Raw genomic sequence first — 26,182 nt, 5'->3', positions numbered from 1 at the left:
ACAAAAAATGATGTAAATAAATAAATATGGTAGTTCACTCTCACAACACACAATACATTATAGGCAATACAAAAAGAGGTACATTAGCGTGAAGATGGCTCCGTGGACTTTCAAGTGCGCCCTCATTCTGTATTGTTTTAGTCATGGAAAAACCGGTGCAATGAAGGAACCAAATGATGCCATTTGTAAGCACATCGACTTTTCCAATTATCATATATTTGCTGATTCATCAAATATATTTCCATGCCAACGAGCATCACAATTTTCATCAAAATAGCTGGTTTTTGTCTATATACCGCAACGAAAGTATGTTTCAGTACACGTCCACAATACTAACTCCTAATATTTTGCGCACAATTTTGTTCGGACTTTGTGGGTCACGATATTATCTAATCTTCAAAGAATGGATGTTTTATACTGTCGAACTCATTACCCATCAAATCAAAAAAATTTTCCATTGGTACGGCATTGATTGCTGGGAAAATGAAATCTCGCGAGAGCTTGGATGAGGTAGGTAACTAGGGTGCTACTTTGATATCTATTAATTTGACGACTTTTACATTCGGCAAACTGGAAACAAATACTGAGTTCATTTTGAGGAAGAGCTTCACAAGGCGAGTTCAGCTTTCATAATTTCTTGAACTCCCTTCCTCATTTCCTGAATGGCCTCGATCTCTGTCAATCCCAGCCTCCTCTTGTTGGAAACGTCGTAAATACCACCTTCACTTTCTGTGTGCTCACCGTGGATACCTGGAAATTAAAAAAATTGGACACGTGAGTTTGAATATTTTAGTTTTTATTCGAAAATATAACCGATGAACTCTCATGAACATATCCTAAATAAATCGACTCATTTTTTTCCATTAAAAAAAATTTACTAATCTATCTGCATAGTATGTATGTATGTATGTATGTATGTATGTATGTATGTATGTATGTATGCATGCATGCATGCATGCATGCAAGAAGGCAGGTAGGTAGTTAAGTAGGTAGGTAAGTAGGTAGGGAGGTAGGAGGAAGGTAGGTGGTTAGGGAGGTACGAGTGTTTGCATGTATTAATATCTTTTTGCACGTTCTCACCTCTTGGCTGGAGGTTTAGACCTGCACAGAGTGCATTAAGTTTGTCTGCTGCTGCAAGTTTCGGCACTTTTATATGAACACTGGCTCGGAGAGTTGTGCCGAGGTTTGTGGGACAGAAAGTCAGGTATCCGTAGCCGTCCTTCTTGGCAAACTTCAACTTTTTCTCAAGCTGTTTGATGGCCTGGTAATAAAATATATTTCATTATCAGTATTTTCTCGCCATGGATTGTCCTTTGTCAATCGCCTCAGTATATCAATGTGAAAAAGTTCCAGAGATGTAATATATGTAGATCAAATTAAAGACCTCAAAAGCTCGACCATATGGAACTTTGCCCGTTTACATTTAAACATTAGAACTAAAAAAAGGTTATGTTAACAAAGTTGCATACGTCTTGTGAAAATATTGCGGCTAAGTGCTCTCAAGAACAAGTCAATCACTTTGGCAAAAACTAGTGTATTAAATTGCTTCCGACAATTTTTTTAATTTTCAGCTGAAGTTTACTCCCGCTTTTTTTTCACATGACGTTACTGAAATAATGGTTATTAACCAGTTGCATATCCTCTATCACACATGCATTTAACGTCATGTAATTACGTCACACATGTCAACCGGTTATCGGAATGTAATTAAATTTATGACACGAACATTTGGCAGCGGTTCCTCTAACAAATACCTCATTTGATACAATAAAGCTTACAGTTTGCATAATTTCATACCGTGCTTATGCTGCAGATCATATAATTTTAATGTTTGACTCGCCAAGACTGACAAAACACAGAAATCATTCAGTTTGTTCTACAAGTTTCATACGAAATGAACAAAAAAGGAAAAACCGGTACAACGTACATTTACAAGTCTTTTGTAAACTGCGGCTAGATCGCCTCCTTGCTGCATGGAGATGAACCGCAGGTGGTCCTCTTCGTTAATCCAGACAAGGAAGGTCTTGCTGGGATTATGGAAAATTCCTCTTCCCTCGGGCCAGAAGCTATAACCACCAGCATCCCTCAGAAATCTGTAGTTTGACAACAAAGTTTCAAAGTGTCTTCCTAGCAGCTGATTGCTAGAATTGTGTTTCCTTACGAGCACGGTCTAAAATTTTCCACACATTATATAAGAAGTTTACGCACAACTAATTAAAGAGCCAGATGGGGGGATGGGACGGTGCGCGCTTCCATGACATTAAAACTGAGCGAGAAACGACCTGAGAGTTTCCTAATTTCTTTTTACAGTTACATGATTACAAGTATTCTATGGAAACGCTTCACGTATAGAAGCTTCGTGGGGGAAGGGGCGGGAGTAGTAAATGGGAGCACCCTAGCGACAATGGGAATTAGCATTACAAGACCCCTTGGGCAACTCTAGCGACAATGGAAAATTAACATGGAGAAAAATCGTGGGTCAGATTAGCGTCAAGGGAAATTAACATGGAGAAAAATCGTGGGTCACTCTAGCGACAAGGGGAATTTAACATGGAACTATAGTGTGGGTCTGTCTAGCGACAAGGGGAAATTAACATGGGAATAGAGTTTGGGTTTGTCTAGGGACAAGGGGAATTGAATATGGGATTTTTTTTTAAAATTTAAATTTAAATTTAAATTTTAAAAAAGGGGTAGGCAATGGAAAGGCTATCTCTTTTCGAGAAATATGGCTGGCCCTGAAAAGGGCCTTTGGGTTTTCTTCTTCTTCTGCTTCTAATTTCTTCTTTTTCTCCACCAAGTTCTTATTTTATCTCCAACAATCTTTCTCTTCTTCTCTTTCTTTTTCTCCTGCTCTTCTTTCTTCTTCTCTTCCTCCTCTTCTTTCTTCCTCTTCTCATTTTCTTCTTTTTCAATCTTTTCGTTCCATTTGCTTATTCTTATTCTTTCCTCTTCATCCTCCTTCTCCTCCTTAATCTCTTTCATGACACCACTAATCTTGTCCTTTACCTTTTTTAAGTTATTAATTTCCATCTTTACACGATGGGGACTATAGGAATAATGGTCTTCAACCAGTCTTATTAACATCTGCTCCATCATTCCTAAGTTGTCTAAAACGTCTTGTAATGTTTGTATTTTGTCCATTTGGTTAGAAGCCATCTTCTTTTTTTATTCTTTGCAGAATGGTTTGAACGACGAATACTATGGGTTCATATACTTAAAGCGCGTACGTGAAGGAAAACATCCCCCTAAAACGTAAAATTGATCTTACCTAGATCATGACCAAACAACGCGCGAACGTGAAGGAAAACATCCCCCTACTTTTTCATTTCATATAATAAAACCCAAACTATACTTTCTCATTTCATATAATAAAAACCCAAACTATACTCTCCACATACGCTAAGAAACAATAAACAAAATCCATAATCTACTTTCCACACAATCTTACGTGAGCGCTTACAAAACCCAAACTATACTCTTCACATACGCTAAGAACAATAAACAAATCCATAATCTACTATTCACACAATCGTACGTGAGCGGGTACAAACACAAACACAAACACACAAACACAAACACACAAACACATACGCTAAGAACAATAAACTAATCCATAATCTACTATCCACACAATCGTACGTGAGCGCTTACAGAACCCTAACTATACTCTTCACCTACGCTAAAAACAATAAAGAAACCCATAATCTACTATTCCCACAAACATACCTGAGCTCTTACAAGCACCAACACACAAACACATACCCTCACACTATCTTAAAAAAGAGTTAGTGTTTATAATCACACTACTCTACCTACACACATTGGCAAATCGATCGTTATTTCTTTTCTAGAGTATTGGGTAGCCCTGAAAAGGGCTGTTTTTTTTTTTTTTTGGAACTTCATGGACACCTGGTTAATGGTGGCACCTTCCAGGCCTAGCGCCACATACACATCTTGTCCCCCAGTTACTTTTTACCTTTTTGGGGGAGAGAGCAGAGGCAGGATATGTCGCTTCAGAATCCCAATTTTCGCTCTCTGGGATTCTGAAATTTCTTCTTCTTCTCTTCTTTTCCTCCTCCTCCTCTTCTTTGTATCTTCTCTCCTCCTCTTTGTATCTTCTTTCCTCTTCTTCTTTATATCTTCTCTCCTCCTCTTCTTTGTTTCTTCTTTCCTCCTCCTCTCTTATCCTTCCCTCCTCCACAATGGCTACCGCGGCCAGTTCATTTAATATGCGCCTGGCATATTCCAGATGCACATGAAGTTCCAACAGTTTCTCCAGTCTCGTGTTCATTTTTGGTGTTGATCAATCAACAAGGGTAGCTGGACTGCCGAACGAGTTTCAATTTATAGTGAAAGCGCGGACGTGAAGGAAAACATCCCCTAAAAACATAAAATTGATCTTACCTACATCATGACCAAAAAACAACAACGCGCGGACCTAAAAGAAACACTCACTCACTTTTTTTGCTACCCATCACTATTTTAAAATTTTTTATAAATCGCTTCAATAGACTATCCACATACGCAAAGCAATCCAATCTAACCCCAAATTTACACCTCAAACACCAAAAAAAAAAAGACATCATTTTAATCTACTATCCATACCAACTTACTTAACCACTTACAAACACACAAACACATACCCTCACATTTTTTAAAAAAAAAGAGTTAGTGTTTATTTTCACACTACTCTACCTACACACATTGGCAAATCGATTGTTATTTCTTTTCTAGAGTATTGGGTAGCCCTGAAAAGGGCTGGTTTTTTTTGTTTGCTATGGCGTTCTTTTTTAGTTTCTAAGAATGCGATGTCCTCTGAGGATAGACTTTCTGGCGATAGGTCTGCTTCTTCGGAAAGAGAAGAAGAACTCTTTGGTGTCGATACGACAATCGTCAAAGCCTCTGTCAGCTTCAGGCTGCTGCTGCTGCTGCTCTTGTTGTTGTTGTTGCTGCTGTCTCTGAAGTCTGTACTTCTCTGTCCATTCTTCTTTTTCCCTGTTCATTTCTTCTCTGAAGAGCTCTTCTATCAGGTCTTCAGTGATTTTTAACATTCTCACATTCTTTATTTCTTCTGGCTTCGGTATCAGACTGTGTCTGACCCTATGCAAATTCACGTAGGCTTCGTTGAGTTTAGCTAGTTTGGAGCACATCTTCTTAGGAGGATGAGTCGACAATGGATGGTTAGACTGGAAACAACCCGGTTCTTAAAGTCAAAGCGCGGACGTGAAGGAAAATATCCCCCACACGGTTTTTGAGTCGCAACGTTCAGTGAGTGTCATGAGAGGGATAGTAAGAAATGAAAGAGCATCAATCCAACATTCTTATAGCTAAACAAAAGACAAAGGCATTTTTTTCAAAACACAACATTTTTTATTCAAAAATCACTTAACACTAAACAACAACTAACATTTTTAACAATAATCCAACAATATAACATCAAGCAATTTTTTCAAAACACATTTTTTATTCAAAAATCACTTAACACTAAACAACAACAACTCTAACATTTTTTAACAACAATGCAACACTAAAAGTTTCTCCACTAGGTAAAGAGGGATAACAGTCTTCCATGGTTTCTAGTAATCTAGGATGACTTCTCTCAAACTGTTGATTTCTATGGTATTATCGAATTCTGCATACAGGATGACGTTCACCGTTTCATCAGGGTCTCGGTCTTTAAACTGAATTTCCACACGAATCTGGCCGGATTTTATAGGGTGGAAATGTCCCTCGTCGCTGCCTTGGTCTGGAGTGAAATCGAAAGCCCACAAAGCGTAGCCTCCCTGCATAATCCTCGTACGTAATACCGTGACTGGTATTGGTTCCTAACTGTCCGGTGGCTTCGTACAAGGACAAGTACGATCTCAAGTAATTCTTCTTTTTAAAGTCAGGTTCGAAAGGTCGGGTACACAAGGTCTTGCCATCGCGACTGACTTCGATTTTGGACACGCCAAAGTGTTGAAAGTAGAAAGGATTTTTTTCGGCAGCTCCGTTGAAGGCTGTATTCTCGACGATACCAACGATCAAACGTTTGGGTAACTGTCCTTGGAACAGATGATCTTCGATCATGGATCGCTGTCCCTTGGGAATGGTGAAGGTTTTCACTTCCACGCGTCGTATGGGATACTTGGCGGTCGTTCTGCTCAACGTCTGACTGATGTCGTTTCCCACTTTAGGTAACACTTCCACACGGCGTACGTAGAGTCTGGCTTCTAGGATTTTGGTTTTGTAACCGTCACTATCAGCCATCAAATGGAAAGCGGCACTGCTACGATTCAGTCTCAGGCGGACATCCACCCCGTTCAGCAAATACTTTTCTTGCAACCACATGTCCAAATGCAAACGATCCATCAGTTCTAAACTTGTGTCGGCTCCCGTGATTCTCTTTCTTCGTTCTACAAATCCATCATTGTTGTCTTTCTTTTCATCAGTTTCCAATATTTCAAACTTGGTAGGTTCGTCAGCTTCCCATACCACACAGGCATTGAGATGAGTGTTCTTGGCATCTATTCCGTACGTCAAGAGATTTTCCAGGTAGGCACGATAAGGGTAAGTATCCATGCTACTACTGACCAGTTTGTTATTCAAATACAAGTCCACTCCACTGAACAAGGAATGCATGAAATTGTTGACGGGAGCTACTGCTTCATCGTCTATAGCACCTCCAGTCTTATCTAGAATTTTGACTTTCAGGTACAAGTAACTGCTATTCAGATCGATGTAATCTTCGGGCTGCCCTTTGATTTCAAACTCGATGGGAGCGGAATCGTCAGTGAGGAGACGGGGTGAAATTCCACCCACTGGGATTCTTGCATCGTCATCATCGTGGGGGGCATGGCAAACAGATCCAGTTCCGTCTTGGAACAAGCGCAAGATTCTCGGTGCATCATTTTTTTGTCTCTTTTCTCAATAATCGAAAACGTCTAAGTCTCGAACGGTTCTTCTTTTCTTGACCTTTCTCGCTTGAAGTCTGGTGAAAGGGTGTTTTCTTCGTCGTCTCTTTCTGCCTTGTCCTTGCTGAATGCCTGACTCGGTAGCGTGCAGGGCATTTATAGGTGTTTCTCGTTGGCCTAAAATGTCTTTGCCCGTTTGCAGCAAGACAATTTTGCCTGCCCCCATGAAGGCTTCTTTAGGGTTTTGTTTGTCGATGATGACATTTTGGAGAAATTCTTTGCCTTGCGTCAGTGCCGCATTTTTCAAGGCGTGTCACCATCGGTTTCAACACCGGGGACACCGAACGAAAGGCCGATTTTAACATATCTCCTAAGCCGTGTCCTCGCTGTTGAGCAACCCCTCGGTACACTGGATACATGACTTAAGAGTCGTGAGAGAACCGTTTTCGAAAATGGAGTTTCACCGTGACTTTTCCTTTGGTGAATGGAATATTTTGTCCCAGATCTCCTTTTATAGCGATGTTGACCGTGTCCAAATACGACTTACTGACAGGCAAATAGTGAGGATGGACAAATTCGCGGTGGACGTGGTAAGTGTTTCCACCTTGCTCGTCAGTGTTCGTGGCAGAATCCACTTTGAAAGGAATGACACGCAGTAACGGTACGGAGGTGTGTCCCACCACGTTGTACTCCACCACATCGGAATACACGAACATCAAATTCAGTCCTTGGTTCAGTTCTACCGGGGCACGAAATAACTTGCTAAAAGACTCATTGTCGTAAACGATGGGTAATTCGTTTTTCTTGATCATGGTCTTTCTCATGTCCATGTCTCCGCCCAACATGTCATACAATTCAGGACAAAATAAAATGGACAGGATTTTACTCCGTTCAAATTTCATCAAGAAGCGACGAGCTGCTTTGTGGTACTCCATGGTGACATTTTTGTTGACATGCTCCAAAGCTTTCAGAAACACGACATTAAACCTGGAGGTTATGGTGCTGACCAAATGTTGACCACTAAAATAATAGCCTGGGGGAATGAACAAGTGATAGGTGGTGTACTTTTGTGTACGGGTTTTCTTGTCATATTTCACATTGCTATCCATCCACTGTTGCATTTGCTCGTCATGAACTTCCACATCAAAAAAATTTTGATTGGGAAGGACATTGAGGACTTGGGTCGGGTGAATGATTTCTACTAAAGCCACTTCCCAATGGGCTTCGTGATCTAACTGGATGGCCTGAGGTAATTTGGCCGTGTAACAGCGCAACGTGTTCTTGGGAAACACCTCCATGGAACTGTCACTGGGTAAAGTTAAGTAAAATTGGTTTTGGTGACTCATAATTCCAGAGTTCTGTGGCTGTCCGAGGGGTTACTGGACGTCAGAGGCGTGTCTCCGTCTAAAATGGGGTTCTGGTTGTGTTTGAAGTGGTGACTGGCACTGGCACTGGACACAAGGTTCCCGTGGTTCCCGTTCGAGGTGAATTTCAGGGAGGGATTAGGAAGCAGGTAACCGATGCAACTGCTCAATAAAATGGTCCACAATTGTTTGTCTCCTTGTTGCAAACTCAAATTGGCGATGGCTGCCCCGATGACACAATACACCACGAAGATTTGGCAGAAAAAGACGATTTGCGTTTTAGGCACACGTTCACCACACCACACCCACAAGGGTTGTTTTTTTAAATCTTGCACAGAAGAACTAGGTGAAGGAGGAGTGGTCGACGTAGCTGCGTCTGCTGTGTGAAAGGGCATGATGGTCACTTCTTTTTATAGTCGATGACTTGCGAAGCGTCGATCCAAGAATCAAAACTGGGTGGATATCCTTTTCAACGTACTTTGACTTCTTTGACACGTCGTTTGCCCACTTTACGGGTTCTGCGTTCGAGAATGCTTTCGATGTCGTACACGTCGTCTTCTTTTTTGGTGACACGTTGTAACTCGGGCAAATAAAACGTTCCTTTGAGCACTTCTCCGTTCATGTCTTCCAATTTATAGACGGCAGGATGACGGCCATGCACTCGTCCAGTGACGCGAAACAATTCGGTCGTCCAGTTAGGTAAGTAACCTTTGTCGAAAGTGCATTTGGTTTTGCCAATGCGCACCCAATCTCCTACGGCCAACTCTCCACTTTTCTTGGGGACAGCCCTCGTCGGGGACGTACCAAACAGGCGCTCAAACACCAACACTTCGTTGTCGGGAGTCACGTCTTGCGGGGCACGTCCGATGCTTCGATGGTAAGATTGGTTGTACGCTTGCACCAGGTGCGGTAAGATGTCGATGTACTTCAGAGTGTGGTGATGCGTAAAATATTTCCACATGCGTTCTTTCAAAGTGCGTTGAAAACGTTCCACGATGCTGGCTTTGGTTTCGGGATTCTCTGTGGTAAAAAAATGAATGTCACGTTTCTTTAATTCTTTTTGGAAAGCTTGGTTCAGAAATTCGGTGCCTTTGTCCGTTTGCCATCGAAGAGGGTGACGACCGTTTTGTTTCAACACCCGTTGCAGGGCTCGCACTAACTCGCTGCTCGATTTGGAAGTCAAGGGCACGACCCAGGCAAATTTGGAAAAGACGTCGATGACACAAAACAAATATTTGTAGCCACGATTGTAGCTGGCCAAATGAGAGACATCGGCTAAATCGGCTTGCCATTGATGATCGATGCCTTCCACTCGGGTGCGACTTCTGGCAAACTTGCGTCGAATGGGTTTGTGTAAAGTGTAGGTAGCTTGTTCTTGTAACCATCGTTGCACTTGAGGTAAACGGAGACTTTTCAGTCGCGTTTTGGCAGCACGATACAATTTTTGAACTCCTGCGTAACCTGCAGGATGGGAGGGATCGTAGTAAATGCTGGCTAAGACTTTTTCCATTTTTTTGTGTTGGTTGGTGTGTTAATAAGACACCCACTCTTGGAGGATGCTACTCTTTTTCTCTTGGGGTATTTTCTTGGATTGCAATGCTTTGCGTGTGCGGCCAGCAATAGGTGTCGAAGAGGAGAAGGATGTCTGAGCGGGGGATATCGGTTCTTGTTTCACTTCTGTCTTCACTTCTGTCTTCACTTTCTTTTTCTCTTGTGAGGAAGAAGGGGTGGCCATCATCTTTTTAATCCATCCAATTCTGGAGGTAGGTGGTGTTGTTAACTTGCGTACTTTTTCTGGTGGAGTTTGAAACCCTTCCTCTTCTTCTCCTTTTTCTGTCTTGGTCACGGGTACTGGTGGTACTGGTACTGGTACTGGTGATGGTGCTGGACTTTTCATCAAGGTCTTAAAATCTTTCAGAGTGGGTAGAGCTGTTTCGTCTAAAGCTTTCTGGTGAAAGAGTTGCAGTCGTTGCAAGAGTTGACCGTACTTTTGCGATTTTTCTGTTTCGGACAAATCTTGGCGATCCATCAAGGACTGCAATTCGTGTTGTAACTGGGACATCTCGCTCAAATGGGGATTGGGAGGTAAATGCGGGGTGTGTTGTTCTTGCCACCGATGGTATTCCATCCATCGTTTGTAAGGCACTAAAGCTAGTTTTCGTCCTTCCATGGGGTTGTCAGGGGTCGATTCTGAGATCTTGGAACTTCCGAGGCCTTTTAATCTTGCTCCCACCAGTCCTCCCAACATGGTTCCCAAGACTCCTTTCAGTATGGGGCCTAACAAGAGAGGTAAAATACCTCCACGTTGCACTAACATCTTTTTTTGCCGAATGGGAATTTTCTTTTGAACCATTTGGCGAAGAACGTGACGATGTTTGCCTAAGCATTGTTTCTGGTGTTTGGACAAAGGGATCGTGCCTTTCAAAACGTTCAAACAACATTCGCACACGGTATCGATGACCTCTTTGGAGGCTGTTTGAATGAGTTTTTTTCGTAGGGGTGGAGAAGCTTTGGACAGGACAGATAACATGTCCCCATGTTTGGCTAAACGTGGTGGCAGTCCTTTCCTTTTCTTTCCTTGGGGTTTTCTGGAGGGTGACATCTTTGAGTCTTCAGGAGCACCAAAAAACACTGATACCCGACTTGGTTACAGGCCTTTTTTACACTGGAACGCGTCGCCACTGATTGTCTTTACGTCGTATTAGTTTGAGGACAGGCATGACACGTCGTGCAGGGGTACGTAACAGACTAAATCGAGCCAGTTCTTGCTTGGACAAATCCAGTAAACTTTGTAACATGCCCGATCTTTCTTGAACTTTGATTTTGGGAGAAGGTACTTTGTGAGCAGCAGCCACTGCCACTAAATTGGAAGGTCCTGCCACTGGGGAAGTTCTTTTGGGGGTCATCAACGGAGAAGTTCTTGGTGTGATCAACGTCTCCAAGTACTCTTCAGTTCTGGGTGTCATTAACGGAGAAGTGGACAAACGTGAAGCTGCCGGAGACGCAGTCACCGCCGTGGCAGGTCGTGGTTTGCGAGTGTAAGGTTGCGTCCTGGCCGAAGTGCCTCTCTTGCGACTAGTTTTCTGTGGACTTTTCTTTTTCTGGGGGCTTCTTTTCTTTTTCCGGGGTGGTGGTGGTGTCTGGTCAGAGGAGGGTCCTGCCACTGGAGAAGTTCTCCTTGGGGACCTGGTCTTTTTCTTCTTGGGGCTTCATTGGACTTTTGTCTTGGGTATAACTTTGGGGGCATTAGGATCCCATCTTAAGAGTGAGCGAATGATGACCCCTCCTAGAGTACCGCTCCCTCCAGGTTTCAAAATGATTTGTTTTTTGGTTTGAGTGTCGATGCGGGGATCGGCCAGTTGGACCAAAGCGACTTTGTTTCGATCAAAAAAGCGTTTGGTTTGATGAGGAATCTGAATGATTCCTTGGAGTAATTGACGTGCCGTCACCGTGAACCATCGTAAGACTTCTTTGAGACTAGCTTCGAAGACACGAGCTCGTGTTTGTGGATTTTTTTCTCGACTGATGCCATACAAGGCACGAATCAATTTGACGGGAAGATGCGACTGAAGGGACGTAATGTTCGCACTGTGTGAGACAGACGAAAAAGTGTCTGAGGTTTTTATAGATTTTTTATGGGGAGTGAAATGAAGTCGAGGACGGAGACGTGTACAGGACAGGCCCTCCGTCTTGGCACCAGTGGTGAAACAAGTGGGTACGAAATCGCAAATCCTCGGGAGTCGTAGGTTTCAAATCGACGAGTAAATAGGCGTGTGGCGTTTGAGTGGCATCGTCGTACGCCTGAGTCAGCCAAGGCGTTCCTAACTGTTTGGCTAAGACTTGCACTTGCGATTTATCTCGAGGGCTTTTAAACAAGACCACGTAATGCGCATTGAGACTGATGGTGCGATGGGCTTTACTTTGTTGAAACAAATTTTGGGTGATGTAAACGACACTGGCATTACGGTGATGCCCTTTGCGCGTGAACCACAGTTTAATTTCTTCTTCGTCTTCTCCTAACATGTCGTCGAAAATGACCAAATGGGTTTGACGGGAGTCAGAGACGATGCCGTCGTCTTCTTTAGGAATGCCTTCCACAAACACGATGGAATCGCCTTGACTTTCTTACAAGAGGCTGTACGCCGATTTCCACTCTTTGTAACACCACACGATCCGTTGAGGGGGTCGATCGATCAAATGATGTTTATGTTCGATCAAACGTTTGACGAATTCAGTTTTGCCAGAACCGCTAGGTCCAGCAATGAGCATGTTAAAGGGATGGCGAAGATACAAAGCCTCCCAACTGGCACGATCTAAGTGTTCGTCGATGACTTTGACAGTAGAGGAAGAGGGAGCAGAGACAGTAGAGGTAGCCATGGTGTGAGGAATGTCACTTGTGACACGAAAAAACAAACAAGACAAGAGTTTATATACTTTTTCAGAACACGTTTATTGAATGTTTTTTTCAAACATGAATACGAAAGATAAAAATACATAAAAGCCAAAGGCTTAAGTACAAGAATAAAAGGCACATGAACGTGGAATAAAAAACAAGTGTCTGTACAACAACCACATGTTTTGGGTAAAGTTCTAACCAGTTCTATAGTAGGGGGTAAGGTCACACAAGTGTCCTCCCGAAAGGGTCTTTCAGGCCTGTCCACGACAGTCCTGTCCTGGGTGACGGGTTCTTCTGGCACCGTCACTAACACAGGTTGAAAAGTAACTTTTTTCCTTGAATAACTCTCGTGCATACTGGGCCACCTCTTGTGTCCAAGCCTCAAAACCCTGGTCTCGTTGATGTCCAACATTTGACTCCTAACCAATCTGGTTTCTTCTTCGTCAACGACATGGTAAGTTACTTCAATGAACAATGAACTATTGGTCTTGGACGTTGTCCCTTTTTATATGCTGACCAATATCGATGTGACCGTACGGCAACGTAAAGTGATTGGGAAGTCTCATTCGCTTCTGGTACACGATTTGATAGATTTTTTCCAGGGGCCGACTGACGATGTGGTGAGTGGGTAAACGTACAATCTTGTTCGGTTGATAAGTGGACACTTTAAAGTTTCCATCCTCTCCCGATTGCAAGGCTTCTTTCAATACCCCAAAGTTGACCACTCGACTGGTACGATGATTAAGAGTCAGTCCTTTCACTTTGCACGTCGTGGGCACTTCTCCTTGTTTGTCCCGGTATTCGTAGCCGTAATTTTTGGGACCACCACTGACGAAACTTAGAATCTTGTCGTCGGGATGCTCGTCTGTCCAGGCTCCTAAACGGTCTCCTTCGATGTCAGGGTGCTGTTGAACGGGGTGATGGATGTAAATGCAACTGTCCGTGTCAAAGTACAGGACGCGTTCTTCTAACAGTTCTAAAGCTTCGTACAATTTTAAGCGAGCATGAGCTGTCACGTAAGCCGCAATGATGACATTTCCAAAAGGGTCGTCTTGTACAAAGTCCAGATCTTCTTCGTAATTGACCAAGATCAAATCCTCTCGAACGACGTCCACGTGTTTCATGTATTTGGTTTTGTCGTGAATCATCTGGAAGTAGCGGGAAGGTTCTGTCAAATATTCCGTCTTGGGTAAACACGGTCGTTGTGCCATTTTACCCCACAAGCAATTTAACATCACTTTGGCAAACGATCGCCTGCCTTCGTTTTTTTCGATGTGGTCTAAGGAGATGCCTTCTTGTGCGTAGTATTTCTCTTTGAATTGTATTTGGTCTTCGGGAGTGTGACACCAGGAAGGATAGCCGCTGGCTTCTTGTTTCAGTTTCAAAAAGGCATCCACGTAGTCGGCGAAAATGCCTTTCTGAGTAGGGTCACCCTTGTGGTACTGTTGTGTCTTGGGAAAGTGGCAAATTTCGTACACTTCTAACAGTTGGTATCCCATGTCCAGAGCTTTGAACAATTCCACGCTGACCCAGGTTCCCGTCAAGGCACGTTCTTCCTGGCTGTGATGGCAAGGTTGGTCCTGGTTGCACGTTTCGGCACAAGTACGGCACAAGGGAAACATCAGTTTGCCTTGACAATGGTGAGGTAAGACGGGATGGTATAGGTTCGTGGGAGGCAAAACTTTACACTTGATCAAGCCTTCGTATTGTCGAATGTTTTTCAGGTCGATGTGTTCCGTGAACAATTGCGGGTGCCCTACAGGAAAGCGACAATATTTGCACACGTAGGGATACAGCGAACACACGTCCAAGTATTTGATTTCTTCTCCTTTCTCTTCGTCGGCTTGGTACAGCAAACAGGTGGCATTGATCCTTCCTCCGTACAAACTATCCCTCGGGTTCAGCGGGTCCATGAACTGGTAACTTTCCACGAGGCGTTTAAACTCGGGATCGGTTTTCAAACGGTGATCGTACTCGTGTTCCCACATTTCCACCACTTGGTATCCTTGCTGTTCTAACTTTAGGCGTCGCTGACAAGTGTCCTGGTACAAGTCTTCCATGGTTCGTTGCAAAAACTGATTTTTAGTGTCACGGTCAGGGTAACAGATGGGACATCCGTGAAATAAGCAACCGTTAAACTCGTACACGATCTTGGGGTTTTCTAACTCCCAGCCATCTACCGAATACGTTCCGATGGTCTTTTCGCCTCCTCCGTTGCGGGCATGCTGAATCCATTTGTCTTCCTTGTCGCACAAGTAATGTAACCAACGTAGGGCTTTGACCGAGTATTGACGCTTGACATAGTGGGTCGTTTGAGGACTGATGACAGCCACGGTGTTTTCAGGCATGAATCGTTGGCGGTACACTAAGGAACACGCTTTGGCAATGGTGCAAGCTTCTTTCAAAGGATCGACCCCTCCGTGTTCCATGAACAGTTCTCGAAATTTTCCACAGCAACGTCGTAAAATGTCCACGTCGGAACGACAATACTTTAACATTTCTTCCTGAAAGTCGAAGGGGTCAGAGGCATGAGCCTGGTACCAAGCGTAGAAAGCTTCTCGTTGTTCGGTACGCATGTTGTCGGAGTCGTAATAGTGAGCCTCAGGTAAATGGGGTAGAACGGGATGTTGATTGGCTTCCGTATTGAAAAAGTGTGGAAAGTACCCTTTAGCCATTTCTGTCATTCCAAACGTTTTAGGCATTCGACTCAAAGGCATGGCCAAGTAACTCATCGAATCTTTAAACTGTACTTGTCCCACTTGCATGAAAATGATTTTGGCTCCGTTCAAAGTGACTTTAGGACGTTCGGTGCCTTGTTCCGTATAGTATCTGAGAAGAAACTGTCCATTGTATCCGGAGAAATTGTGAGCCATCACCGTGGCATGACGATGACAATCTCCGTAACGTTCGATGTCCTCTTTGCTCCATGTCTTGTCGATGGGGTCTAAGACCCATTGGGCAAAATCGGCTAACGTGTTTGGTCCTCGAAAGATTTTTTCACGTCCTCCAGGAATCTTGCTGCAGTGAGGGCAATGACTGAAGATAGGTTCTTGAATGCACTTCTCGCACGCTCGATGAGCCACGCAGAAATTAGGAATGTGAATGCCGGTCTCTTGCATGCATTCGAAATCGAAAAAGATGAAATTGCCTTTCTTCTTGTGACCGTCCTCTTCCTCTGGTGGGGGTTGGTATTTTTGCACGTAACATTCGTGTTCCAAGTCCACGATGTGGTGACAAATGTGACATTTTTTCTTTCCTCGACATACGTGTACCTTGTTACTATTGGTACGTATGCCTTGTCCACACGTAGGGCACACTCTCAGGAGTTGACAAGCACATTTCTTCTGTGAACCTTGTGTTTTCAAATGTTGCTGGTAACAGGTAGGGCTGACAAACGTGCGCAGACAAGTTGAACAAGGCACTGGTTCTTCGCTCAGACAGGGTGGAGAGGCCAAACATCCTGGGCATTTCCATCCACAAGACTTGTGTTGCTCTCGATTGTTATAACCATAATCACATTTCTCACAATAATAACTGTATCCCAGGAATCCAGTGATACTGGTAATGGTATCGAAATGTTCATCGTGATAATAGACATGAATGTATTTTCCGTCCTTAAAATCTTGGCCTCGAAACAACAGAGTTCCACGCATTTCTTGAGGGTGCACTTTCAAGGTGTAGCGTGGAGCTAGGGCATCTTGCAATTTTTGCATCTCAGGAATGCCACAGGGTGTGTCTTTGGACAGTCCGGCTTGTTGTAACAGGAGTTCTGCTTCATTTCGTTGTTTGGCTCGATCGGATCGTTGAATAGTTTCTAGGTTCTTTTCCATTCTACCGTGTCGTTCTTGTTGGCATAGGTTCGTCCCACCACGATGACACGGGCTAAACACATCTGGTCTTGAGGGTTGTGAATTCGGACGAGACTTGTTTTGGTGTTGCGAAGGTTGTCCACCAATAACATCTTTTTGCGTCCTGTCCCTTGAGGAAGAGAGACGTGGGCCATTTTCAGTGTGGCTTTACCATCGGTGATGTCAAACTGGTCATTAGATTGTTGTACGTGTTGAATCTTGTCCATGATTTTGGAAGGGGTTAGTTCTGCGGGTCTGCTAAACTCGATCCAAACAGGGGATTTCAAACCGTCGTGATCTATGGATAGTGTCAAGCGATCGTCTTCTTTGGGTTGACATTGTCGCTTGAGTGCGGTGAGCAAAGAATCCCACATCTCGGTGATAAACCCTTCTGCTTTCTCCAAGGGTACGTCGGCCTTGAAATCTTTAAACTTCACCGTGAAGGTGTAAGCCGTGGTTCTAAATTTTCTAGAGGAGCGCTTTTCCGTCTCTCGAATGGAATAGTACTTTTCAGGGTTGACTAAGGGTGGTGAACTTGGTTTAGAGGGTTCGGATTCTGGTTCACTCATGTCCTCTTCAAAATCACTGGCATGAATTTGTGCCAAGATTTCAGCCCTGGTACGAGGCGATAGATCACGTTTCTGCCTCTTACTTTCTTCTTCTTCTTTCTTCTCGAATGAATAGGATCGTTTCATCTTGAGTGCAAAACGTCAAATGACTCAAGTTCAAACAGCATAGACTAATTTATAGTCATGGCAAACCAGCGTATATAAAAAGGGTGTGTCTTGTCCTTTCACTATTCATTTCACTCTCAAACCGAGGAGAACGATGGAAGAGACTAGCCAAATCGAACGTTTCGTCAGAGCTTTGCGAGGGGTCATTAGAAAATTCTCTTCAGACCAGCCGACAGACTACTCTCCTTCCTTTCGAGATAAGAGTCAGGGTACTTGCTATATCTGTCAGAAGAAAGGGCATTGGTCTTCAGAGTGTCCAGACCGTCAAAAAAGAAAAAAAAACAGGGGCTAAAAAAGACAAAAGTCAAGATACCTGTTATTATTTTAAGAAAAAGGACATTGGTCTCCACATTGCCCAAAAAAGAAACAAGAGGAGTCAGAAGAAAAGAAGGATTCTTCAGAAGAAGAGAGGGATTCTTCGGAAGAAGAGAGGGATTCTTCGAAAGAAGAGAGGGATTCTTCAGAGGAAGAAAGAAGACAATTCTATTTAAAAGAAGCAAAGAAACAGGAGAAGTAAAGAAGGGAAGAAAATGAGGAAAAAACGGTGAAGAAATTCAAAAAACAGAGAGACTAAACAAGGAGAAAGAAGAAGTCAATGAACTTTTAATTAAAGTGTTGTGCTGTGAATTGGATTGTAAAAAATGGATAAAAGAATACATGAATGATATAAGGTAAGTGTCTTTGAGTTTTGATTTTAAAATAAGAAGCTACACTCACGCACTCATACACAGACACGTACTATAAGGGTAAAATGGGTGGGGTTTATTTTTGAGTTATTGGCAAATTGAAATTGTATTTCTTTTCGAGAAATGTGGGTGGCCCTGAAAAGGGCCTTTTTATTTTGGTGTAGGGGTGAGTTTAACCAATCAACTTGAACTGCCTTAAGCCTTTGCCACGGCCAAGGCCTACTTCTGATGATTGGGTTGAAATCACTAAGGGTGGTACGATAGGCTTAGTCACAGGGTTGGCGTGTTTAGCTCGGGAAGGTCGTATTCTCTTCGGTCGTGATAAAGAAGTCTGATACATTTGTTTCAGACTTCTTAACTCCGCTAAAATGTCCAACAGTACCGTAGCCGTTTGATTTTCACCCTCTTGTTTCTTTGCTGCTACTTCTTCTTGCTATTGTTGCTGTTGTTTTTTTCTTACCTCTTGTTGCTGTAGGAGAAAAGCTTGTTCCGCTTCCTTTTGTCGTTGCATAAATTTCTCCAATTCTTCTTTCTGTCTCTGTCTAAAATTCTCCACTTGCGGTAATGAAAAAGGTAACGAAGGTTCCGGAACAAATTCTTGCGAGGTAAGAAAATCCACAAAATCCCAATGTACCTCTTCTGAAAGTAAGTTCGGGTTCCCTTGGGCAGTCTCCCCTGCTGGTGCACCCCAATGGATCGTTTTCTGAGTTTCCGTCATGTTGAATCACTGTCGCATAGATTGACTGCACACAAGCGCTAACGAATCTATATAGACCACGTGACGTCACAGACTGCTCTCTTCGGATTGGATGCGAGCTGACTGAATTTTGTAACGCGTGTTTGGATTGGTGAATGAATTCAATCCGTTTCAATCCTTCCTGTACCTATAAATAAGCGCAGTTCACTGCATTGATTCACCTATTCTCGTCGCTTCAAGATGTGGACCACAGTTGAGTCATCCACCCTTGTGTCTTCCATGATGTTTAGGACGGACATGCTCATGTATGTCAGGTCCAAGTGGACTGTTGTTGATAGGACAGATACTAGTCAATGGATGAGGAGAGTTTACATAGAAAGACAAGGATGTCTCAAGAGGGTACTTGTGTATGGACCAGCAGTTAGAAGGAGTTTAAGAAGAAGAAGAAGAAGATGTGACAGATGCCATTTATGTTAATATTAATATTAACATAAACCCAAAGGCCCTTTTCAGGGCCAGCCATATTTCTCGAAAAGAGATAGCCTTTCCATTGCCTACCCCTTTTTTAAATTTAAATTTAAATTTAAATTTAAAAAAAAATCCCATATTCAATTCCCCTTGTCCCTAGACAAACCCAAACTCTATTCCCATGTTAATTTCCCCTTGTCGCTAGACAGACCCACACTATAGTTCCATGTTAAATTCCCCTTGTCGCTAGAGTGACCCACGATTTTTCTCCATGTTAATTTCCCTTGACGCTAATCTGACCCACGATTTTTCTCCATGTTAATTTTCCATTGTCGCTAGAGTTGCCCAAGGGGTCTTGTAATGCTAATTCCCATTGTCGCTAGGGTGCCCCCATTTACTACTGGCGGGTGTAAGGTAGGCTTGGCCTCTTAAGGCGCCCACCATGGCTTTGATACCACATAAACCATGCTATATGTTTATGACCCTCCCTAAAACGATATTGCAGGATCCGCCCAGGTGCGTAACTACCATATAACACGAGTATGCAACGTATAGGGGTCCACGAATAGAGGGTGCCCACTAACCCAGCCAAACAATTTTTGGTGCTATTAACATTGCAGGGGTCCATTGGCAAGCTTTGCATAGGAGCCCAAATATCCTAGGAACGCCACTGGATCCACGCTCTAGTTTTCTTTCTCATTGAACGACAAACTACTGCGGACATTAAGCAGTGGAAAGTGAATAATTGCAGATCTAAAAAAGGACTATATTTTAATAACATTTTCGAAAATCCATATACCCAACGTGAAGACTAAATTCATATTTGTTTCCCATTGTCCTTTTATATACTGTGCTTTCTATTGGTCCCTTTTAGAATGCCAATACTTTTCTCAGACGCATCTACAAAGTCATAGACAAATGCGAATTCTTAATCATATTTAATGATAAGGATCATGATCATGACTGATGATCATGGTGATGATGATCGTGACTGATGATGAGCATCATGATCAGGATCATTATGATGATGCTGACAATGACAATGATGATGACCATGACGATGATAATCATGACGATTACGATTGTGATGACGCTCATGATTATAATGGACATGACGATGATTATGACAATGACGATCATGATGATGATGGCAATCATGATTATAGCGACCGTGATGATGATCAGAATGACCATGCTAATGACAATCATGGTGATGATTATCATGATTTTTATATGATGATGACGATATCGGTGATGATTATCATGGTTATGCTAATCGTGATGATGACGATAATGGTGTTGATCATACTAATGAAGATGCTGAAGACGATGATGACCATAACAATGACTGCGACGATGACGATGATCGTGATGGTGATGATCATGACGATGACGGTCCAGGTGAGGATTATACGAATGACGATGGTGATGACCATCATCATGATCGTAATAACGATTACGTTAATCATGATGATGACTATGACGTTGACCATAATGATGATGTTGACTATGGTGACGATGATGACGAAAATCACCATCACAATGATCATGATGACAATGCTGACGAAGACGACAAAATCTGGATCATGACCATGACTAAGACCATGACGACGATGATAATGGTGACAGTGATGGTGAAGACGGCGACGATAATGACATGCAATAACAATTTCATCAAAATATGCCAGCCTGTGATATATCACCTAACAACATAAATTATCTAACGGAAGAATAACGTCGTAAATTTATGTTGATCAGATATTTATAGTTGAAACATTAGTTGAATATTACATTATGACATGTACTGCATGCGAGATTCACCTATCTCATAAATTTTATATATGGCGAATACTCTTGCTAAATTTGCATAGACTGACTTTACGGTGCACTACAATAAGATGGGATTTTAAATGGAATTAAGAAAGTTCTCCAGTTTATAGGTTATAAATGTATACAGTAAGATTCGCACAAATGTATGCAAAACTTAACAAAAAAGGTTTGAAATTGAACTTGCCTGTCGTCGTCCTTGAACAAGAAGTGATCTTCGATAAGCTGCTTTTGTTCGTCTTTGGTCATAGTTTCTAGAGAGTAATATTTTCCAGCTAGTTCTCCTTCCAGGGTGTTCAGGGCTTCCAATGTGTTCTTTTCCATCTGTTTCCGTTGCTGAAAGATACGAATGCATAACGTTTATATCGCCATTTATACGTATTACGCCGTTACCCAGTCACTGTCGGTATACGAATGTCTACATATCATTGTATGACCCACGCTCAAGCGCCAGAACAACTTCCATGGTATGGTGTGTAATACATATAATGCAGAAGAATCAACCCAAAATCAAGCCTAGGGTTTTAGGTAATCACTCACTCAGTGGCAGTACAAATATATGCAAGACAAAGAAAAGGTGTATGACTAACGTTACGATGTATATATGACGTCGTTTCCAACAATATTTTAGACTTTGGGCCAATCGAGAAATCTTTAATTTCAATCATGATTTGGCTTTGAACTGTTCTTCATCATACACAAAGATCAACTGAACTACAGGGTGCTATGTTCCAAACAAGTAAGCAACCCCTTGAATTTAGGGGATTTTTTTTATAGATGCAACTAGAAAGATTTCAGGATCTTTCATCTGACCCCATGAGAAGGTGGACAGTAAGGATGTTCACACGAGACAGGAAAATGGCAATTACACTTATTAGGAATGCATGTTGTAACAACAAATCCCCCTCTTCCCTTGATTTACAATACCCCACCCCCACGATTAGGTGACCAAATTATTTTGATTATACAAGAGAAACGGTTTAAAAGGTTTCCAATTTTGAAACAAGCACCTTTGCTACTTCCTTGGCCGTTTATGGGACCAGATGAAGCAAGACAAACAACAAATACAAAAAAAACAAAAAAAAAAACACCACAACAACAACAACAAAAAAAACAACAAACAAACAAACAAACCAAAAACAAATGAACAAAACAAAACAAAAAACAAAATTACAACAACGGAAATCTTCATTAATAGCTCACCTCGGTTGACTTAATGCTAGGTGGGAATGCAAATCCATTGTGGCTTCTGCCTACACGGACTCTGGTTGAGATGATCATCTTACCATTGGGGTCAAGGTCACCGAAACCAAGGTTGTCAATGTCGCCAAAGTTTGGTTCGGGGTGGTTCACCGCTGCAACCTGAAAGGTATCCACATGAAACATAATTCGTGTAAATATATAGGAGACATACATATCAGAATGATTATCATGACGTTTTATATCCGAGTTTCTTGTTACGTCTATTCGTGTTAACACATTTTATGAAATAAATAACACCTTTTTATTAAATAGACAACAGTTTTATCAGGACACGTTTTTGTTAAGCTCAAAGCAATCGATGGAAGATATATAGCTCGATGAAGCTCTCAGAGTACATTCTTCAGTGACAATATCTAAAGAAATTTCATGTAAACAAAAATAATTGTTACTAGTACAGTATGCACTCGCTTACAAGACGTGTCAAACTGCAAACAAACAAACATCCCAATCCGCGATAGCATAATGCGTCTGCAGACCAGGGTATATGTTGTTTGTTCTACTGATTACTCCTAACAAACTGCACAGACCCAGATCTGCAGGCACATTATGCGACAGCAGATCTGGGCCTATGCACTTTGTAGTTGGACTCGACTTATAAGCTAGTAAAGACAGTAGTAATAATTCTCGTACAAAACATTTCAAAACCTTGAAGATCTATGACAGTGTATGAGCAGGAGGCCTGGTGCAGGATCTGGAAACAAGAAAATGTGCGATTTTACGAATGGAGCAACAAAGGAACTGGCAGTCACTGCTTACTTCTTAAAGTAGGGAGATGAAAAGTCCACACCGCCTTGTCGCAGACACAAGTCCACAACTGTGCCAGAATTGGTTTAGTGATTTGCGTGAGGATAGGAACAACTTATTTTAATGCTGGATACCTTATGATAATCTTTGATAACAGCATCGAATAGGTCCTTGAAAACTGTGTAGGCTTCCGGATCGCAAGCGTACAGTCCAACTCCGCTGTCTAAATTCAGACATCCTGTAATGAAGATTAAAATTTGCAATGTAACGTCGTCTGCATAAGGCATTCACTTTCTTTGACCCTTGTAACTTTTACCTATGTATCTATTTATTTAGGGTCAAGTCTAATTTTATAAAACTATCGTTACTTATCTGCAAATTGTTCCTTTTCTGCAAGAATAGTTATGGACATTTTCTCCAATTCTAAGCAATTGAACTTTTTATGTTTCTTTCCATATCCTGATGCAAGTTTGTAGGATACTTTTTCTAATATAAATTACTTTGTCATCTTGTTTTCCTTTCTTTGAATACAAGAAAGACAATCCTAATAAAGCTCTGAATTCAATTTTAGGACATTGCACGGATTAGAGAGAAGGATGGAGGAGTCAGGGTTTTACAGAAATGCATCTATGATAGAATACTTCAGCCGTTGGCAGTTTCATTTTCGACATTTGACAAATATTGCATAAGTTTTTCTGTCATTGATAGATGCCATCTAGGTTTTGTTAATTTAAAAAAACAAAAACAAAAAAAACCCCAAAACAAAACAAGCAAACAAAACACAGTGTTTATTGGATAAAATGAGGCCAGGTCGAATGGCTGTCTTCCGATGCAATGGAGATCCAGGCATTTGAGAAACGAACGAACAAAACGAAACAATTGATAAACAAAAGGCAGATGCTTCACGATACCAACACAGACTAGATAGCTAGCTAAAATTCCGCAGTTCATGCGTTTACAAAACTAATTAATTGTTGTCAGACATTTTGTAATTGGAATACTTTCATTACTTCATTCAGTTAGAAAATGAAAAGGAAGTAAACAATGACAGCGTTACCGCGATAAACGATACGAACTGTGTAGAGCAGCGATAAATAAATGAAGGCAAAGAAAGGTTAAACATGCAGCAGGTGCCAAGTATTGAAATAGTCATATTATCATGAATTCGTCTGTAAAAAGCCATGTTTTTTTTCCTTCGAGCATACAAATAAAAACATCTTAGTTATTTGCGTTACAATATATCGCACTAGTTTTTCATCCGACATCATGCCTGCAGGCGCGTGAACCTTGTCATTGGCTGCTTTGTGCTGCCTTATATGATCAAACAAAGCGAACACCGTTATTGTTATCCTGTACTTGTTGCCGGTGTGTAAATAACTGAATTTGCTGAACCAGCAGAAATACAGTAAAGGAACACAGATTGCTTTTGGCATTTATCGTCTTACCTGGTAAATACGCCGAAACATCCCATACTCCATCGGTTTGACGTCTCAGTTATCTAAACGTGAATATTAGCCGTACCGGCCGCTCGGTGCGGCTTCTCTTATTTAGTTTCGCTTTTTTCCGTTAGTTAGGATGTCAGTTGTTCACCTGAATATCAAGTTGTCTGCATGTGGAATTATTCTTTATGTTATTTTCTTTTGTCTTCCTTATTTTATCTTCTTGATTGATCAACTGTTCACAAAACTAATTTAACTTGCTGACCATATGAAAATATGTAAATTTAGAAGTGTGTTTACATTGTTGTCAATGTTATTAAATAAACTATGTGCGTGCGTGTGTGTGTGTGCGTGCGTGTGTGTGTGTTTGTGAGAGAGAGAGAGAGAGAGCAAACGATATTTATTATACATATTGAACAATATCTTGAACTGAACAATTCAGAATGTTTTTGCATGCTAAAATCGCGAGCATTTATTTGATAATCTTGTCTCACTCATGACATGCTTGCCAAACTATATAGCAATTTATTTACATGTGGTAGTTTCAATAATAATAATAATAATAATAATAATAATAATGTGTGTGTCTGATTAGGATTTATAACGTAGCTTTAACAATTTTTCAGTCATATCGCTACGATGCCTGCAGTGTGGCAGTTTATAGTGATGTCTAGCACTGGGGCAACATGCTGCAGACATGTAGCATGATGTCTCACCCAGTCACCTTATCCTGACACCAGGCCGACCAGTCCTAACATTAACCTCTTAATGCTGAGCGTCTAGCGAGGCAGCTGTTAGTACCATTTTTGTAAATCTTTGGTATGACTCATCCGGGTTTCGAACCCACGACCTCCAGCTTCATAGACGGACATTAACCACTCGGCCACCGGAGCGGACAGTAATAATAATAATAATAATAATAATAAAAATAAAAATTATCATTATCATTATCATTATTATTATTATTATTATTATTGTTGTTGTTGTTATTGTTGTTATTGTTGTTATTGTTATTGTTGTTGTTGTTGTTGTTGTTGTTATTATTATTATTATTATTATTATTATCATTGTCATTTTTGTTCCTTAAAAATACTTAAACAATGTCACAATGAATAACATCCAGTCATATCAAATCTTTTAGTAACTTAACACCGATCTGATGAAGGAAATCATTCGTGTTTAGAGACAGCACTTTTGATTGGATCTCGACCCTAATACACCGATTTTAAAGTCTGCAGTGAATTTCATTTTCAAAATTTATTATAATTTACTTTTTTCTGTACCAACCAACTCACCTGAGCGAATGCAGTCGGCCAAAGTTCCACCAAGAGACGTTTTTGTATCCTTGTATTTCTCGTAGAGTTCCTTAGTTAAATATTTCTTCAAAAGAGACTTGCAATCCGTAGCCCCTTCAAGTTTGGCCCAAAGTTCCGCCACTTCCGACATTTTTTGCGGCTTTTCTGAATCGATTCCAGCAACAACGCAGAGCAGTAATCGGACTGTAAAGCTCTGAGGAAGAGGCAGTCTCCAGGTGGAGAGGAACCAAAAACGGCTATTCCACCGACAACGGTATTGGTCGGCGTAGACCACGTGGATAGCAGCTTGCATTGTTGCCAAGAGTAAGGGAAGATAAATAAACCTTTTGCTGAGCTTTGTTCTTACTAGATTCAAACAATTAATGAGAATCAAGATTAGACTGCGACACCACGCAATAAAGCAGATATCCGCAATAAAGCAGATACCTCGTGCAGTGTGTTCCTTGGGAATGCATACTACATGGATAGTTTGTGTGTGCTTTAGCTATGAAACCACAACAAGCATTG

General features: G+C 41.7%; 1 protein-coding gene across 1 annotated transcript in view; it reads right to left on the bottom strand.

Moving 5' to 3' along the window:
* LOC149792334 (arginine kinase-like) overlaps nucleotides 1-25,879 on the bottom strand; it is a 25,996-nt gene extending 117 nt beyond the window's left edge. Inside the window, exons 1-7 of the mRNA XM_089970908.1 lie at nucleotides 25,655-25,879; nucleotides 23,055-23,158; nucleotides 22,117-22,275; nucleotides 21,101-21,249; nucleotides 1,928-2,093; nucleotides 1,081-1,261; nucleotides 1-750 (exon numbers count right to left, since the gene is read on the bottom strand). The exon at nucleotides 1-750 is cut by the window's left edge and continues 117 nt beyond it. Of these exons, the coding sequence (XP_089827034.1) occupies nucleotides 608-750; nucleotides 1,081-1,261; nucleotides 1,928-2,093; nucleotides 21,101-21,249; nucleotides 22,117-22,275; nucleotides 23,055-23,158; nucleotides 25,655-25,805 (1,053 nt within the window). The 5' untranslated portion in view covers nucleotides 25,806-25,879 and the 3' untranslated portion in view covers nucleotides 1-607. The remainder of the gene's footprint in view (nucleotides 751-1,080; nucleotides 1,262-1,927; nucleotides 2,094-21,100; nucleotides 21,250-22,116; nucleotides 22,276-23,054; nucleotides 23,159-25,654) is intronic.
* Nucleotides 25,880-26,182: the final 303 nt, after the last annotated feature.

The sequence above is a fragment of the Sinohyriopsis cumingii genome, chromosome 9 (genome assembly GCF_028554795.1).
Source record: "Sinohyriopsis cumingii isolate HCF-2022 chromosome 9, ASM2855479v2, whole genome shotgun sequence".
NCBI classification, from domain to species: Eukaryota; Metazoa; Mollusca; class Bivalvia; order Unionida; family Unionidae; genus Sinohyriopsis; species Sinohyriopsis cumingii.
Note: the sequence above shows the minus strand (reverse complement) of the source record. Positions and strands in the feature narration are given on the sequence as shown.